A 17,293-nucleotide genomic window follows, 5' to 3' on the forward strand; every position below is an offset into this window, starting at 1 on the left:
CACTATTAAAAAATATCTGAAGCAGATATTATTGTTTCATAAACTGATTGAAGTCAGAAGAATGCAAGAAAAAAAAAATGCTGCATTTGCGACACAATTTCACTTGCCAGATGAAGGTGGCAACAGTTAGCCTATGCTGAATTTGACTAAATGTCCCTCCTTTATCAATTTTTCATGCCCATACCATCCTGCTGAAGCTTGCAGTGGAACTGCAGTTAATATTACATTTGCACATGACAACATCATTCCTTGGTGCAGTTGTTTACGTCTCAAAGTTTGTTATGGCACAACTCTATGTAACAGGGCAAGCCGCAGTGAGTGAGAAATGCTTCACCACAAAATGCTACAAAATAAGAGACCGGGCAGAAACCCAGTAATCATAAAGGTAGCCAAAATCTTGCTTGTTGGTGCAGACTCAAATTCAATTTGCGTTGCTGATGAAGGAGCTGCCAAACATTGTGGTAAGAGGGGATTTGTCTTCAAATTCAAATCTGTACATTGGGCGATATTAAAATCACTAATGTGTGTGCACCAGTAACAGGGGCATCAGTACCATCAGTACCACAGGTTCCACAGAACGGATACTGTACAGAACACGTGTAGTACTGCAGGAGAAAGGGTGTTTATGGTTAGTGTTTTGAATAGACTACATACTGAACAGCTCTAAAGAATTCCATTGTTTCACAATGTATGCTTTTCTTTTTTTTTACAACAAACCACACTCTCCACGGTTGCTTACATTGAAAACTGAAAACTTGTTTGAAAAACCAAAGTAAGAGATTTAAAGCTAATGCCCATAATAAACTGAAATCAGTTTGTAATTAAAGAAAGATGCACATAGCTTTCTGTCATTCCGCAAGTGCTGAATTTATTTTTATTTACTTACAAACTGTATCTTAAACCAAATGACAGATTCCATCTCGGAGCACTTTTCTTTCTTTAATCCCCCTGAGTGCAAACATGCGTGGGCTCATCTCCCTGGGGATGAGGAGGGGGGGGAAGTCTCCGGTTTCAGGCAGCAATGCAGGCAGGTCAGAGGGCAGCCTTTATAATGATCTAATAGAGGACGCCTGTCAGTGTCCTGGCATCTCAGTCACAACTCCCAGGTCACAAGCGCCAAGCCACAGCTTGACATGGAGCCAACTCCTTTACCACAGTAAAACACACAAGTGTTGCTGTTACAACATTACAAAAAAAAAAAGCTTAAACACAGAGAGAATTCAAGGGTAGACATGACCTTTCTATCACCGTCTGAAATGTTTCAGATAAACAAACACTGATATCCACGATGCAAGTTGCACAAACCCAATCGTGGTAGTACATGTTTCTCCAAACCAGACTGCGTCTCGTTTCAGATGCCGGGTCTTGGCAATTAGAAAAACCTAATCACAAATGCCTCAGAGCATTTCAATAAATGGATAATATCCTTCTGAGTCAAAACAAAACTTCCAATTTCCTGTGGGATGCATGAAAGGGCTGGTGGAAAGTGTTTTAAAAGCAAATGTCAGCTGAATGACAAACCAGGCCACAGAACGGTAGTTTCAGCCATTGCAGGAAAGCTTTCAGACAGTCAGTCACCACAGAAAACTACATTATATACCCAACATCTCCTGATCCGAATAGCAATAACTCTGGGTAGAGCTGCTGTAATGAGAGAAATGTAACGCAAAATGGATTCTCATGGTTGTGTAAGAAAGTTAAGTAGCTCACGCAAAAAGTTGTAAAGGCACTGAGTACAATTTTAGAGTTTGAAACAAAGCATGACTTAATGATCAAACACTGGCTTTGTCTTGTTTCCCTCATTGCTTGTTGTTGTGCGTTCTGAGCGATTCAAGTCTGCTCACCAGGCTGCCTCTGGCTTTCACAAGTTTTATTGCTGATACAATTATCATCACTGCAAACTCACACGTAATAAAATCTCCCTACAACTGCAAACTCAGGAGCAGAAACAATCACTTACTGCTCAAATGAGAGAAAAAAAAATAATCAGCTTTATAGTTTGTGAGTTGTTATTTCTGAACAGATCAGGCTCAACTTTGCAGATGATTAGTAGAATCAAAGAATGCTAACGTTTAAAAGTTCCAAAGGTGCAAAAATGTTCCATCATGCCATTTCTTCAGTTTACAGTGTCAGCAAGACACTATAGCTAAAAGACAGGAGTTTTATTTAACTGTGTAAAGTATAAAGTAGTGGTGCCGTGTTAATGTTGCTGTGCTCTCTCTGTCAACTGACTGGAAGGCTGCTGCTGCTCTTGTACAATAACTTTTCCATATCATTTTAGCTACATATGAACCACCAGACGATACAACTCTTAAACTATCAGGTTGAAAACTTTTTGAACAAATCAGTGTAATAACGCAGAAATAAAATACTACACTAGTATCCAACTTTAGAAGTATTCTGAAAAAAAAAGAAAAAAAAAAGAAAAAAGGTATCTGCATTTTAATAAACAAAAACACTGCTTGGCTCTGACTCCGTTTGGCCCATCAAGCAGCAGCTTTCCTCCGCACCAAATTGTTTTTCTTTTTTTTTTTTTTTTAATTCATCTTCCCTTTGAGTTCTGCATGACAAGATAGAAACTACCTCACATCTTGTTCAGAAAACATTTAGTGATACTTAGAGCAAAAATAAAGGGGTCCTAAACATTCTTTGGAAATAAGAGCTCATGCTCAGCCACTTGTAATTTCCCCGTACAGCTCTGGCCCCCTTCTTACTCTTGATACAACCCACCACCCTCTTTAAATCTTGCCGACCTCTGCTAACCTCCCTTCTTTAACAGCCTTTAAGGCTGGATACATGGGTGTGAATAGGTGGTATTTCAGCATTACTAGGGGCACTAAAGAACGGAGCTGGCTGGCCGGGGGCCAAATCCCCATGGTTACCCTGGTGCAGCGACTGCCTCTTTCCTGTGTGAGCCCGCCTGTGACTAAATCACCTCTGCTCTGCATGCATGGGAGACCTGAAGGAGTCGAGATGAGTTAGGGTGGCAATCATTACAGAGTCTTGCACACCTCTGAACCACCCCAGCAAATAAGTAGCAGATTTGCGCTTTAAAGTGAGAGCTTGCATGGGGTAGAGACAGGGCATGAAAAAAAGCAAAACCCTAAAGCCACTAGTTCTTCTTGGGATGAATCCCATATTACCCCTTGACCGTCACTTTTAGCCGTTCACCAAGGGTAGGGCGTCCCATGTCAAATGGCTTAGTAGCCTGTACAAGCTAACATTTTACAAGGGCACACATGGAAATAAAGGGGTAGGACCTGTGCTTGCAAATACACTCAAAAATAATTTCTTAAACATCATACAAGTGAATGGTTCACTGAGCTCTGTAATGACTAGTTTGAAGTGTTTCAATATTTTGTTGATTATTATTGTTAATTTAATAAGTGCAAGGAGTAGCAGTCAGTGTAAAATATTTTTGCTCCAACAAAAATGATTAGACTGATACCTTTTCTGTATAATTTCAATTCTTCTCAATAAGGGGAAAATGATTTCCGTTTAAAATATTTCATCAAAACAAAACAAAAAAGCAACTGTAAAGTCTACGCTGATGATTCCTGATAAGTTGCTAAAATGGGGGAAAAAAAAAAAAGCAAAGCAGCAAGACATCTTTAAAATACTTGATCATATTTGCAATACGACTTAAGCTGAGTGAATCCAAGATGCATTAGGCCCAGTATGACGTTTCCAAAGTCAGTGAAGATTTGGGGTCCTAGTTCACAGTTTTATTACATCCAAAGTTAGTGGAGTCATACACCCAGAAATTTAAAGAACTTTCATGCTTGCCTCTGCAAGCATGAAAGTTCTTGGAGCTGAAAGTTTATGGAGATGTTGATTTTAGGAGACGGATCCTGTCCTCACTACCAACCAGTACCTGGTTTGAAGACCATGGCATCACTCTGCTTGGTTGACCAAGCAACACCACCTGACCTAAACCCCATAAAGTATGTATGGAGTACTGTCAAGAAGAGTATGGACGAAACAGCACATCTTACAGTGTATATGAACTGAAGACAGCCATTAAACCAACCTGGTCTTTCTTAATCCGTCAGCATATCACACACTCAATGCCATCCACCTTTGATCCCTGTCATTTATGCAAGGATTCCCGACAAAGTACTGAGCACATTAACTGCAGGCTAACCATTCCTCAATCAAAATATGCATATTTTGTGCTCTTACATAAAATAATTCTGAAAAACCACATATTTTGGGTTTAATTAGCAGCATCCAACTAAAAGAACTTGCTCAAATTAATGTAATTTCAATTATATTCAGATTTTTTTGAGGATCACCTGTTTTTGTAATTCAACAAGTGGTATCAAACTCTTGAAGGAGTGTCATTTTTTTGTAAAATGTTTAACACCTAAATTCCATGTCACGATACAGAGGAACTGATATTGGTCAGGGAAATGGGATTCAGCAATGAGCAACACAGAGTTTCATTGGTGCAACAATTTACCCCCCACCCCTTGCATAATCTCTGTCCTGATGGTGTGATAGCACATGATTTAACAACACTCTCACATTCAACTGAAAGTAACAGATTGTTGCTTCTGCATACTGAAAGAAAACCAGAAGACATGGTATCACTGGATTTTCTTTTCGTGTGAGACCTCGTTATCTTTTCTTTGGAACTGAAACAAATCTGATACGCACAATCAGATCAGACTTTTTTTTTTTTTTTTTAGCAAACAACATCCTAAATCTAACACTTACCTTTTATTTCCCCCCCAAGTTTGACATGAGCAAAGAAAGGAAGATATTCCGATAACATTTTCATTCCAACAACCCCCGCCATCACTGGCTATGACTCATTCAGGTAGTGATGAACCAGCCTGGTCCCAATTAGTCTTTTTCCACTTCCTTACCTTTGACTTGGCTCTCATAGTCTGCGATGATTTCTTTATCCTTTTTGAACCTCGGTGTGGACATTGCTCCCCTCTTCTTTGCGCTCGAAGCTCGTTGGAAAGTTATTGGGAAAACTGTTTGTCAACAACAGAGCGGAATATCCTACAGTAGCGGACGCATCCTGCCCGTGAGGAATGAACGGCAGAGCCAGAGAATCCGCGTCAAGAAAATGACTATGTGAAGATATTCAACTCCAGCAGTGACGTTTGGAGCGAAGAAAACATGAGCCTTTACTACTGCAATGTTCCTCTTCCCTCCGAGGTGGATACAGACAAGAGCCAATGCGCAATCCTCTCCCAACCAATGAGTCTCCGTAGCACGGAGCAACAGCAGCGCTGCAGGAAAAACAAAAAACACAAAAAAAAAAAACAAGCAGAAAACAGTCGCGCAAGTTTCAGGGGGTCTCTGTTAGAGAAGTGGCTCCAACAGCCCGACGAGGGAAAATGCCTCGCAAGTCAACTTTAGTCCGTAGAGAGCGAGCTTTTTTGGAAATGGTTGCCCAGTCTGGGACACGCACACGTTACCCCACCCGCTTGCTTTCCCCACGACGGTTTGTCCACCCCCTCCACCTCCTCTACCTCCAACTCCCAGCACGCTCCGAAGCAGACAGGGCAGGCCGAACTGCAGCAGCTGGAGGCAGGCAGGAACACAGAGCAGGAGAGGGGGGTGGGTGGGATCTGCTCTCTCACTCACTCCCTGCCAGTGGACACAAGTGACACTCATGCCTACCCCCCCGCCCCCCCCAAAAAAAAAAAATTAGATTAGATTTACGGTGAGATTGTGCAAAGTATTTCATTAAAAAAATAAAATAAAATTCTAGAGTTACTGCTTGGATCAAGACATTGCACTCATTAAAAGATTAATGAGTAGGATCAAGGGGAACTTTATTGATAATGTTTATGTAACACTGCTGTATTTCTTAAATAAATAAAATCTACAGGCTGTTCTAGTGCTGGAGAAGGCCGAGCTTGACAGAAGCCCCAAATTCCTCCTTGGCTTAAGGACACACTGAATCCAATAGATTCTTGTTTAATTTCTTGGGTGAAAAGTTTAGTTTTTCCCAGAGTTGAAGCAGCATCCGCTGAAGCTAAGCTAAACCAGAGCGCCATCTTGAGGCAAATTTGAAGCACAGTTGATCGAGTATGCTAGCAATACTGTCTGTGAAAAGGAACAGGGTGTAGAGAGCTTTATCGATTAAGTTTGAATGGCCAAACTCGCTGCATCTAAACCTCAGATAACAAGAGCAAGGCAAAGAACCTCGTGAATCATGTCACCTATGTTTGGGAATCCCATGGAAGAGTCTGGCTTGGCTGTTGCCAGGAGGATGGCACTTGCCTGACAACACTGTCAACTTTAAAGTTTGGTACCGAGGGACTGTTCCAGTTCCAACTCTCAGGAGTTGGGGCGGATTCTTGACTCCAATGGAAAGAACTTCTAATACTGTTGCGTATGAAAACACTCGACAAATATTATGCTCCCAACTATGGAGGAACAGTTTGAGGTTTGGCTACTTCCTGCTCCAACAATGAGTGCAAACCAATGGATGAAGCAATGTCATAAAAGACATGGATGAGCAAGTTTGGTGTTGATATAAATATGCACTTTAATATTTTGGCTGTATGCTTTAAGTAAAACCATAAATCAAATCAATCAATCCATCCCCTTTTATACAACACTCCACTTTATTTAATTGCACCATTTCAAAAGGTCCATGCAAAGCAGAACTAAAATAAATAGAAAACTTAAACCTCAAAATATTAACAGTTGAAACATCTAAAAATCAACAACAATTTTTAAGCTTCTCATAATAAAAAATGAACTGTATTTAAAGTTTTTTTCCCCCACACAAAATCTAAATGCATATTAGTGTTTTTTCCACACATAATGTTTAGTAGATTTTAAAAATCACAGTTTCCAGTGTATAAGATACAAAACAAAACAATATTAAAAAAAAATAAAATAAAATAGGGACTCTGAAATGCAAAGGCAGTTTACAATTTGTGATTTCTAAATGCCTGTACATTCCACAGCTGTAAACATCTCAATAAAAATATACAGAATTGATACAAATAACAGCAAGTTTACGATTTGACAACAGAAATGTTTTTTTTTCCAAGACCAGCCTCAGAGAGTACATCACCAAGTTCACTATGTAAGTAGTACACCACTTTTTTTTCTGCCACAAACAGCATAGATAAAAAACATTTATTGTTAACCATGTTAAGATTTAAAAGCACCAGTCAGACAGTTTTGAAGAAATTCTCTTCAATGACCTCAGTGAACCTCTCCTTCATCTGCTGACGAAAACCAGAGTACCATTCGAGCAGCCTCCTCCTCCGGTCCACCCTTTGCTCCTGACTTATTCCTCTTTCCCTCTCCAAGATGGCTGGCAGCTCTCTCCAGTCGCTGACGAAGATGAAGGGCGCCCCCGCTGCTTTGAGGAGACGCAGCGGGGAGCTGGGACCTGCAGCGCAGTTGCCAGGAGTGAGAACGTCTTCCACCACGGGCACCGAGCCGTAGGAACACGCCTCATAGATGCGGTAGCACTCTGTGTTGATCCCCACCGGGCATAGAGTGAGCTCGCTCTGAGCCAGAGCCGTCTGATAGCGCCTCAGACTTTCAGTTGTTTCCTGGGGAACCCACCTAACGCAAGAAAGGAGAACAGATTACATCATCAAAATGTGCACAAACCACCTGGAAATCGATGCTTTGAAAAGTTAGGCAAATATCATTTTGAAAATTACAACAAAACTGACAATGTCGTGATTTAAAGTGTTTTCATTTAAGAGGCTTTAAATCCTAAATAAGCAGAGGGATTTTCAGTGGATTTCAACACTGAAATATACCGCATAAAAAAGTGAAGGTAAAAACTTTAACGTCACTTTAATATGGCAAGCTACAAGCACCACAGGCCAACAAATAAAGAAATAAGTCATGGGATGAATATAAATGCATGTTCATTTTAATAAGATTGAATTCAAATTTATTAGGTGGTAAAAATCATAGGGTTTTGATTCTAAAGGCCTCAGTAGTTATTAAAGCTTCTTAACAGCTTTAAGCTGAAAGGGAAACAAAATAAATCCAGTTGGCTTTTATGCTTATTAAAGATTGTACACCCTCTCACAACATTAGCATTTTTAACATACAAGTAATATGGTCTTTTCGAGGTTCTACCATTACTTAAGTCTAACATTTAATTAAAAAAAAACACGCACCACAACTTCCACTATAGAACAAATGCAAGGAGGAAGCTAAAATGAAAAACTTTGAGAAAATAAAGTGAACTCTAAAAATCCGAGACAGTAAATATGTGAAACCATGGAGGCTAGAAGAGGGCACCTTTACTTCATTAAGCTTGCTGACATCATTAAAGATATATGTCATTCTCACCAGTCCAAGCTCTTACTCCAACTGATACAAAATTAACATTTTCTTTCCTCAAACTATGCATTACTCATGTTTTCTAATTGAATGTGTTCAGTTGTTTGCAGATTGTTTCATTCTGCTTTTAATTTCTAGACTGCCCTTGGACTTATGGGCTCAGTCAAGCTGGGGTGGATTATATATTTCTTCTAAATCATGATATGCAACCACAAAACAGAGGCAGATATAGTACAAGCAATGAAGTGATAAAAACCGTTCTAGTTTGTTCATCTATAAAAAATAAGTCAAGACCTACTTTTCCCTGGCAGTGGTGAGGCATTCCTTATCTAGGCCAGACTGTTTCAGCACATTCATCAGTACTTCCCTGGAGGAATTTTTGTAAACAGTACCCAGGAAGTTGCAGAGGTATGGCCGATTAGAAGTAATCAGCTGTGCATTAGGCCTGATCATAGGAAACTCTCTGTATCTGCACAGAAACACAAAGACAACAGCAGCAGAATTGCTACACAATCATGTTCAGTTACAGAAGACAGGCTCACAAAACTGGATGTGCCACAGTAAGGTCCTTGCATATGTATTAGATTAAAAAGAAAGGACATACGTGGCAACACCGAGGGGCCACTGGAAGACGTCCTTGTCATTGACCCACGGGCTGTCGTAGATCAGGAACAACAGATCCACAAATCCGCCGTTTGTCTTTAAGTGCGGGGCGATCCAGTCATTGTTGCATTGCTCATTGCCCAGCAGGACCACGGCCACATGGGACACTGTATTAGACTGAACCAGGGCTTGAACATGCTCCAGCCACCTCGTCGAGTAAGAAACTTTCTGCTGCTCGCGACCGTTGAGAATCAAAACCAGGCTGTTCATTTCCAGGGGAACGTGTCCCTGAACCACTGCTGGGCCGGTGTAGAAACTGAACGCAGAAAAAGTTGGTTGGTAACGAGAACGAGTTCATCGGTTTTCTTTTATCTTCCAGTGGCCAAGACATGAAATGAAGTATGTCAACACTAAAAATCTAATCAGGGAGTTTTACCTGAAATCAACTTTTCCAGACTGAATCTCCCCTTCCCTCCACTGTGCCACCTTGTCAGTTGGGTTAAGGGGTCCTTCTAAAATATGTTCCCAAAGGTACAGCCCTGAGGAAAATGTAATGCAACATTTCATATTTTTTTTAAAGTTAAAGCTTCCCTTTCTAAAAAATACACCATCATTCATTTGGCACTCAACTAAAAAGCTGTAAAGACAATGGATATAATGTATCCAAAAGAAAATATAAGATAATTCTTCTATTAGAAATTTTGAATAGGATAAAAAAACACCATTAGGTAAAAATTTTTTATTGTGGTCCTGTTTTATTTTGGGAAACTAATGTAGACCAAAAATAACAAACATTAGATGGTGTATAAACTGAGACTCACTTTAATTTGTGTGTTGGAATTAAATGTCGATGGGCATATTGTAAATAATTTATAATATTATGTCATTTGAAACTTAATATTCAAATGACACAATTAAATTGAAAGACTGCATGTACTTTTCCAATGTGTGCTTGAGCTGTATATGTTTGTACAGCAATCAATGTGAGAATTAATCAGAACAAAATAATCCAACGTTTTCAAAAGCTGCGCTGTTTAAACTTTGTTCATTTTTCCAGAGCGTACAATAGAAGTTTTTGCATGTTCTGTTATATTACGTATGACGCCTTTCCTTTTTCTGTGTGACCAAAAACTATTTGGTATTTTTTTTTATTTAGCTGCATTTACAGGTTTTTATACCCAGAACAACAAAGCGAGTACAGAACCACAACAGATGAACATTTGATCAGTCTGAGGAAAGCACAACAGAATCTAAGTTTTAAAGTTTAATTGTGGGACCTATTCAAAATGTAATAAAAAAAATACAATTTTAGCTTCAAAACTATTAACCATCAAAAACAAACCACTGAGTCTACCTGATTAATAATAGATTACTTACAATAGTGATCAAAGATATGAGCAGCCAATTATAGTCAACACTCACAGCAATTAAAACATCATATTACCCTTTAAAAAAAAATCTACAGTTGTGATCAGATGGTATCCACCCATCACAGTCATGAATATCATGTTAATTTTAGGATATATTTAAAATGCATTTGAAGTATTCTTTTAGGAAAATGAAATTATCAACATCAAACTTCAAATATTTTTAAAAACAAAAACTGAGTGTACAAGTTAGAATTTAATTCACACAAGTTCAAAAGTATTCTCCCAGCCCCAATTATAGTTGGTCAGGTTGCGACTCAAACTTCTGGGTTAATTATGGCTGAACATTTAACACATTTCTAGGACTACTACTACTAGAGTTCATTCAAACTGGATGGTTTCCTGTCGCAGAAGTGACTTCTGATTTTATAGCAATAATACCTAGCTGTTAGTATAATAGTTTTCGGATCTAGAAGCTTCTAAAGTATTTTTTATCACTGTGGTCAAACAGCTAAAACTCAGAGCTGTTCATCTGTGCAACTGCAACCTTTGACATCGAAGCCATTCTTTCTCAGTTAACAATCTCTCAATAAATGGGTCATTTATACTATAAGGTGACCTACCGATGGCAGCCTTCCCCCAGATTTGAACCTTGTATCTTTTGGGCTTGCTCCTGTCGATTCGAGCCATGTACTGTTTGAAGGCCTTTCTCTTCTTGTTCAGAGCAGAGTTGTACTCCACCTCTTCATCCTCCCACGGATTCCACTCATCTGCAACAAACGGGGCTCCATCTTTGACACCACCTAAAAACAAGACATGGTTTCACTCTGTTAACTATTCACTATATTTTTTGGAAGCATTTCCTGCAGCTCAGACAAAATAATGGCAGTTTTTTTGCATAAGTTACCCGCTGGTGCGTTACTCTCTTTCTTCACCACCCTGTGAACGCGGGAGATTACTTTATTGCTGAAGAACACATTATAAGCGGCATACAGCGAAAATGCCACATATGCAAAAATAATAAGAAGAAACAGCTTTCTTTTTGGTATTTTCATTTTCTTCTCTTAGCTCAGGTTACCATTGTGCGGCTAATCTCCGTATATTTTGCTCAAGGACCCTTGTTTACATCACAAGGACCCCTGCCTACAACTGACTTACAAATTGCCTGAGCTAAATGCGTTGATTAATCTAGACGAATCCAAATAAAGGCATCACTACATTTTGTTTTGGTTGTGCAGGTATATTTTAAAATAATTTTTTTTTGATAAAGTCATTTATTATGGGTGAAAGAGCAAGAAGAGCTCCTTGGTAAAATACGAAACCGTACCGTTACATAGACGGAAGTATTTCTGGAAGGGCAGATCAGAATAGTCCGCTCAAGCTACACGCAAGGTCGCGTCCCCAGCTGTGGGGTTGAGGTGTTTTTATTATTTGGACAAAGATGATGTCCACCGTTATTCGCCCGGGGGTCTTTTCCTCCTACTATCAAGTAACCAAACACGGTGTTAAAAGCCTGGTGTTACCTGGAGCCAAGGAGCTGCTGCCTGCTGCTGGTAAGGACGAACAGACACACTTGCCACCGGCGTTTCTTAGTTTTGTGACGTAGTTCAAAAGCTTCAGAAACTTTTATTTCCTTATATATTGTGTAGTTAGTGTCCCTGTAGAAAATGGAGATCTATTTCTTGTGAGTTAATGTAACTCTAATTTACAGTGCTTCGAAACAAGTGAATACAGCTAGCAGAATGTAGGTGTGATTTTGGAAAGTGCAATTATATGACCTGATTGAACAGATAAGACATGAAAAGAAAGTAATGCATAATTGTGAAGTGAACGGAAACTCATTCATGACTTAAAATTTTGTAAAAAAAATAAAAACAAATATGTGTGGTGTGCATTATACTCAGGAGAGACTGTTGAAAGGACATGTAGTTATTCACAAAACTGAGCTTAATAGAGGAACGTTTTAGGAATAAAATCATGACTAAAAGAAAACCACAAGAATTCCAATTTGCTATTTGTCATATGCCATTTAGGTGGCACAGCAAGTATTTAGAAAAAGTGTTAGGAAAGTTAACTTTGCACATCACCCTGTACACACCACCCCCACTGTGAAGCATGGTAGCAGCAGCATCCTGTTGTGGGAATGCACTAATTTAGCCAGAGACAAGGAAGTTGGTCAGAGTTAATGGAAACTGGTTGGAGCTAAACACAGGACCAAATAAAACCTGTTCATAGACTGCAAAGGACTTGAGACTGGAGATGAAGTTCATCTTCATTACTTGACATCCCTAAACACTAACCCAGAGCTACAATGGAACAGTTTATGTCAAAGGATACTTGTATGTTAGTAGTAAATGTAGGACTTTTCATCCATTTGACAGTCTAAACTTGTAGATTATCAAATCCAGTCTGACTACCAGAAGTCATCTAATTTCTAAAATCAAGATAACACGATATTTATAAGTCTTTATTGCTGAAAATAAGCAAATTTGCTTAAAGCCATCATGATACTAAAAGCACCTCATGATGCTTTTAGCATCACGAAGTAGCTAAATTGACTTGACCTGGTTTGTCTGCAGCTCCTATTTTAAGTATTTTTATTTGTGTCCAGCTCCAGCAGGAACCCGCCTTGCCCACACAGACATCAAGATTCCTGACTTCTCTGACTATCGGCGACCCGAGGTTTTAAATCCCCAGAAGTCCTCACAGGAGAGCAGTGAGGCCAGGAGGGCCTTTTCCTACCTGGTGACCGGAGTCACCACCGTAATTGGCGTGTATGCGGCCAAAACTGTGGTCACCCAATTTATCTCCTCCATGAGCGCCTCAGCGGACGTTCTGGCCTTATCCAAGATTGAGATCAAGCTGGGCGACATCCCAGAAGGCAAAAACATGACCTTCAAGTGGAGAGGGAAGCCCCTATTCGTCCGTCATCGCACCGAGAAGGAAATTGCGGCAGAGGCGGATGTGAATCTTGGAGAGCTGCGCGACCCCCAGCACGACAAGGATCGCGTGCTCAACCCCAAGTGGGTCATCGTTCTTGGAGTGTGCACCCACCTGGGCTGCGTGCCCATTGCTAATGCAGGAGAATATGGGGGCTACTACTGTCCTTGCCATGGTTCACACTACGACGCTTCTGGAAGAATTAGGAAGGGACCTGCTCCCCTTAACCTTGAGGTTCCCTACTACGAGTTCCCAGATGAAGAGACGGTTATTGTAGGATAAATACAAGAGATCTTTAAACTCCTCCCTCTAATTTAAATTTAATATGTTAGTTTGAGGGGGACATAAATGCAAGTTTGCTAATAGTATTTTGCAAAGGCGCCATTATGTCTTAAGTGATTCTTCACTTTCTCACTCATCATGATTTGTTTAAAATATTGCCTCTGCAGCAATAAAGTACTTTAATCATGAAATACTGTCATTTGTCAATGCTTTTAGTATCTAATAACACTTAAAGGTTTCATTGACCCACAGAGAGCCAGAAAGCAGGATGTAATTTTCCCGGAGAAAAGGTTATAGCAGGAGAATAAGTATAGAAGAGGCAGATCTGAAACAAAAGTGGAATTAATAACATTTAAGAATATTCTTAAAACAACCTGTGAAAACAATTAGCCAAGGGTTTTTTGAAAACACTCATTTATTAACAGGCAAGGCCATTAGGTAGTGCTAGTCATTCACATTTCATATTAGTTCATTAATAAATATTAAGTAGTGACTTCATTACTTCAATTAAGGCAATCGAATTCATTACACAGTGATATATTTCAAGGATGTTTGTTATTTACATGATTAATGGCTTATAGCAATGAAAACCAAACTTTAATGTCTCAGAAAGTGACGCCACGGCTCTTTTTGCATGAATCACTGCTGTCGTCTCATCTACCTCGTCATAAAACTCTACAGGTCTGTCCATGTCTTTAGATCAACCAATCCTTTTGACCATTAAACTCAGTGACACCATGGTTATTAAACCAGGTATTGGTACTTCTGGTAGTGTCGGCATATCTGTGAAGCTTGTCAGCAGAAGGCAGCAAAAAGTGCTCCAAAATTTGATGGATGCAATGACCTTAGACTTGATAAAATCCAGTAGATGCTTCTGGTGGTGTTTCTTAAGCAGGAGTTTAACACAAGGAAAACAATATTCGAGAAAAGGATATTTTTCCTTGTGTTAAAGCAGAAGTTTTTCTTGTACTACACACCCTGGGTACGTCTGTATTTAGTGGCTCTTCAAATACCGACTCCACCTGGTGACCACTCCCAGTTTGGAGTTCTTTAAATTGCCCCAAACTCTCAAAATGGCTTTACAATCTTATTAAAGTTCTACTAATCTCTGTTGCTTGTGCCTTTATCAACGTTGCCTTTGCCTTCCATTTAATTTTGAATTAATTTAAGTAGAACTAGCAATCCAAATTCTCAGTTTCTTTAAGAAACATTTTGTTGGCTACCAGCCTTGTGAAGGGTGTCGGTGGCTGTCTGAAGGACAGCTGTCGAGTCCACATCATTTCTGTATTAAAAATTATTTTAAACCTATCCTATTTTTTTTGTTCTAATTTCCTCAGAAATTAAATTTCATCCATAATCAAAAAAACAACTGAAAACACTTGAAATATATCACCCTGAGTGTACTTTGTAGTGAATGTTAATTACTTTTGCAACAGCAATCCATATGCCTTTCAATAATATTGTGACATATTGAGATGCACTTGACCCATATTCTTGATATTATGAGCATTTTCATGATTAACTCCATGATTTAGAAAAACTATTAACTAAACACATGGGTACATAGTGATGTTTCCCATCATCATGTCTGTCAGGCCATAATTTCCCCGTTACATTTAAAGCCAGACTGGTCTCTTCTGGCTCTTCAGTGCAGGCAAAGGCATAATAAATAATTCCTTCAAGTAAAAAATCTGGATTTTTTTTTTTTTTTGTCCCAAAACATACAGCACAGTTTTATAACAAAATGCTAACTGGCTTATTACTGATAAATGATGATTGTGTTGGCACTGCTGTATTTTTTTACAGTTCATATTTTTTCTTCATGGTACCATTCCTCTGAGCCTGTAAGCCTTTGGGTCAGCCCATTCAGTTTTTGGATGGACACTAATCCACATAGTGCACCTCAGCCTGGAGCTCCTTAGAGATGTACCCGATAAGAGCCGCCGTGGCCTGCTGCTTCAGCATGGAGTTGCCCATCACCAGAACGGTTAACTGAGCCAGGTCGGTCCACTGAATATCTCCCAGGATCACCATGAGATCATCATACAGCTTCTGCTGCTGCTGAGGGCTGAGCTCCATTATGATCTGTGGAAGCGGTCTGAACTGCCCACTGGTCAGCCAGCAGCCAAGGAGACCACCCACAGCACCACCTAAAGGGAAGAAAAGGTTTCTAATTCTGATGTGGAGGACCGGTGCGCCGCAAAGGTTCATAAGCAAGTTTAACAGACTTACCCACAGCTATACCGAGGGGACCACCCATCAAGCCTCCAGCGAAAGCGAGTCCCCCTGCAGCTGCTGCTCCCTTCCCAGAACCTTTTACTGTGGACTTGATCTGCTGATTGGCAGACAGCTCACAACACAACTTCATCACATCGTCAATTCGAGGGCCCATTCTGTGGATCACAAGTGCAATGTTTGGTTAAATATTATATATGTCTGTATGTGCCTTACAAAGTACCAGAAATACAAATAATCTCAAGTTAGCATCATAGATTGAATTGTGTTGGATGTTTTATTTACAAAAAGAATGAAACTTTGATAGAATTCAGATATTAATAAACAGGACCAGGATATTTCTTATGCAAAAAAAAAACAAAAAACAAAAAAAAACATAACATCACATAAACCAGGATTTTTGAATCCTCAAGAGTTTAAAGCTAATCCAAGGTAATAATAAACAATTAACAACAAACCATCTGGTAAAAACATTAACACAAAGAACTAATGAGCAATATATCACGACAAAAAGGTGCTCTTTAGTAAATTTGTCTATTTTACAGTCATTTTGCTGTAAAAAATTGTATTGTTGCTGTCGTGTCAACAGCAACAATATAAAAATATATTAATATTTGTTAATATTACGACTACTAATGTTATTGTTGTTGATGTTACAACTGTATTTTTTGTGTTAATTCAATAATTATTTTGCAAATTAAAAGTTTACAACAAAAAAAGGACATGTTTAAGTAACTGTGATATTTACAGAAACCTATATGGTACCGAATACACTCTGAGTCCGTATGGTAAAAAAAACCTTACAGCAGTTTATGTTTAGTCTAATCAGGTCAACATTTATACATCAAAGAAGCATAACGGTAAGGCAAAAAAGCTAACACGTTATCAATCGCTCCATGAACTACATCAGATCGTCGAGAGACACAGACAGCGGCAAAAACCTTAGTGAAGATTTATAGCTTACCTTACTGTGGAAATAAGTTGTTACTTATGTATTCACAGCTTATTTTTCAGTGTTTTTAACTCGATCAAACTTTCTGTAAAAACCTTATTCCTAGCCTCCTAGAGGCTCTACGTGATTTATGTGCGCGACTTCTTTTGCTAACATGATTCTTGAGCTTTCACGTGCAGTTTCCATGCCGCAATGCCTGCTGGGGGAAACTTTTATGCTACGTTCAAGAAAATCCGTCATCTCTCTTGTGTCGATCGTTGATCTCGGCTGTGCGTGTTAAAAAGTCGATTTGACAAATAATAGGGTTCAACTCTTTAAATATTTAACTGCCTATGGTTTCTGCTGACATTGAACTGACTGACTGACTAAAACCAACTGGTTGTCAGGTTGGCTTATTATGCGTTTCTGCTTATTTCAAAACCTAAATGAGCAACTTCTCGTTCAAAAACAAGCGCAAAAATATTTACCCGCGACTCATTAAATATGTAAGCGACTTTACAAAAAACAAGCCCAAAAATGCTCATAATAATCGGACTTGGCGACAGAAACTCAAAATAGTTTCTGTTTTTCCAGCAACAAAATGCGCATCTCTCTCCTCCCTCCATTGTTTACATTTCTGTCA

General features: G+C 39.2%; 4 protein-coding genes across 4 annotated transcripts in view; 1 reads left to right on the plus strand and 3 right to left on the minus strand.

Moving 5' to 3' along the window:
* Positions 1-5,640, minus strand: part of LOC106956355 (SLIT-ROBO Rho GTPase-activating protein 1-like) — a 37,519-nt gene extending 31,879 nt beyond the window's left edge. The window contains exon 1 of the mRNA XM_015047144.1: positions 4,872-5,640. Within this exon, the coding sequence (XP_014902630.1) occupies positions 4,872-4,935 (64 nt within the window). The 5' untranslated portion in view covers positions 4,936-5,640. The remainder of the gene's footprint in view (positions 1-4,871) is intronic.
* A 931-nt stretch (positions 5,641-6,571) lies between these two features.
* On the minus strand, positions 6,572-11,401 carry rxylt1 (ribitol xylosyltransferase 1). Its single transcript, XM_015047142.1, has 6 exons — positions 11,170-11,401; positions 10,886-11,065; positions 9,332-9,434; positions 8,897-9,211; positions 8,591-8,761; positions 6,572-7,554 (listed from the first exon to the last, which is right to left on the minus strand). Exons 1-6 carry the CDS (start codon positions 11,315-11,317, stop codon positions 7,152-7,154), a joined length of 1,320 nt encoding a protein of 439 aa, XP_014902628.1. The 5' UTR covers positions 11,318-11,401; the 3' UTR covers positions 6,572-7,151.
* A 207-nt stretch (positions 11,402-11,608) lies between these two features.
* Positions 11,609-13,675, plus strand: LOC106956354 (cytochrome b-c1 complex subunit Rieske, mitochondrial). Its single transcript, XM_015047143.1, has 2 exons — positions 11,609-11,815; positions 12,874-13,675. Exons 1-2 carry the CDS (start codon positions 11,704-11,706, stop codon positions 13,482-13,484), a joined length of 723 nt encoding a protein of 240 aa, XP_014902629.1. The 5' UTR covers positions 11,609-11,703; the 3' UTR covers positions 13,485-13,675.
* A 206-nt stretch (positions 13,676-13,881) lies between these two features.
* On the minus strand, positions 13,882-16,864 carry LOC106956356 (protein C19orf12 homolog). Its single transcript, XM_015047146.1, has 3 exons — positions 16,684-16,864; positions 15,717-15,877; positions 13,882-15,634 (listed from the first exon to the last, which is right to left on the minus strand). The coding sequence occupies exons 2-3, from the start codon at positions 15,874-15,876 to the stop codon at positions 15,369-15,371; spliced, it is 426 nt and encodes a 141-aa protein (XP_014902632.1). The 5' UTR covers position 15,877; positions 16,684-16,864; the 3' UTR covers positions 13,882-15,368.
* Positions 16,865-17,293: the final 429 nt, after the last annotated feature.

The sequence above is a fragment of the Poecilia latipinna genome, unplaced genomic scaffold (genome assembly GCF_001443285.1).
Source record: "Poecilia latipinna isolate Pla-1442-1.1 unplaced genomic scaffold, P_latipinna-1.0 Scaffold810, whole genome shotgun sequence".
NCBI classification, from domain to species: domain Eukaryota; kingdom Metazoa; phylum Chordata; class Actinopteri; order Cyprinodontiformes; family Poeciliidae; genus Poecilia; species Poecilia latipinna.

Bases quoted from the DNA above. Each gene is read 5' to 3' on its own strand.
- rxylt1 (XM_015047142.1), bottom strand. From the start codon at position 11,317: ATGAAAATACCAAAAAGAAAGCTGTTTCTTCTTATTATTTTTGCATAT. The intron at 11,066-11,169 runs GTAACTTATGCA...TCTTGTTTTTAG, and splicing joins AGAGAGTAACGCACCAGCGG to GTGGTGTCAAAGATGGAGCC. The intron at 7,555-8,590 runs GTAGGTCTTGAC...TTCTTGCGTTAG, and splicing joins CTCACCACTGCCAGGGAAAA to GTGGGTTCCCCAGGAAACAA.
- LOC106956354 (XM_015047143.1), top strand. From the start codon at position 11,704: ATGATGTCCACCGTTATTCGCCCGGGGGTCTTTTCCTCCTACTATCAA. The intron at 11,816-12,873 runs GTAAGGACGAAC...ATTTGTGTCCAG, and splicing joins GGAGCTGCTGCCTGCTGCTG to CTCCAGCAGGAACCCGCCTT.
- LOC106956356 (XM_015047146.1), bottom strand. From the start codon at position 15,876: ATGGGCCCTCGAATTGACGATGTGATGAAGTTGTGTTGTGAGCTGTCT. The intron at 15,635-15,716 runs GTAAGTCTGTTA...TCTTCCCTTTAG, and splicing joins TCCCCTCGGTATAGCTGTGG to GTGGTGCTGTGGGTGGTCTC.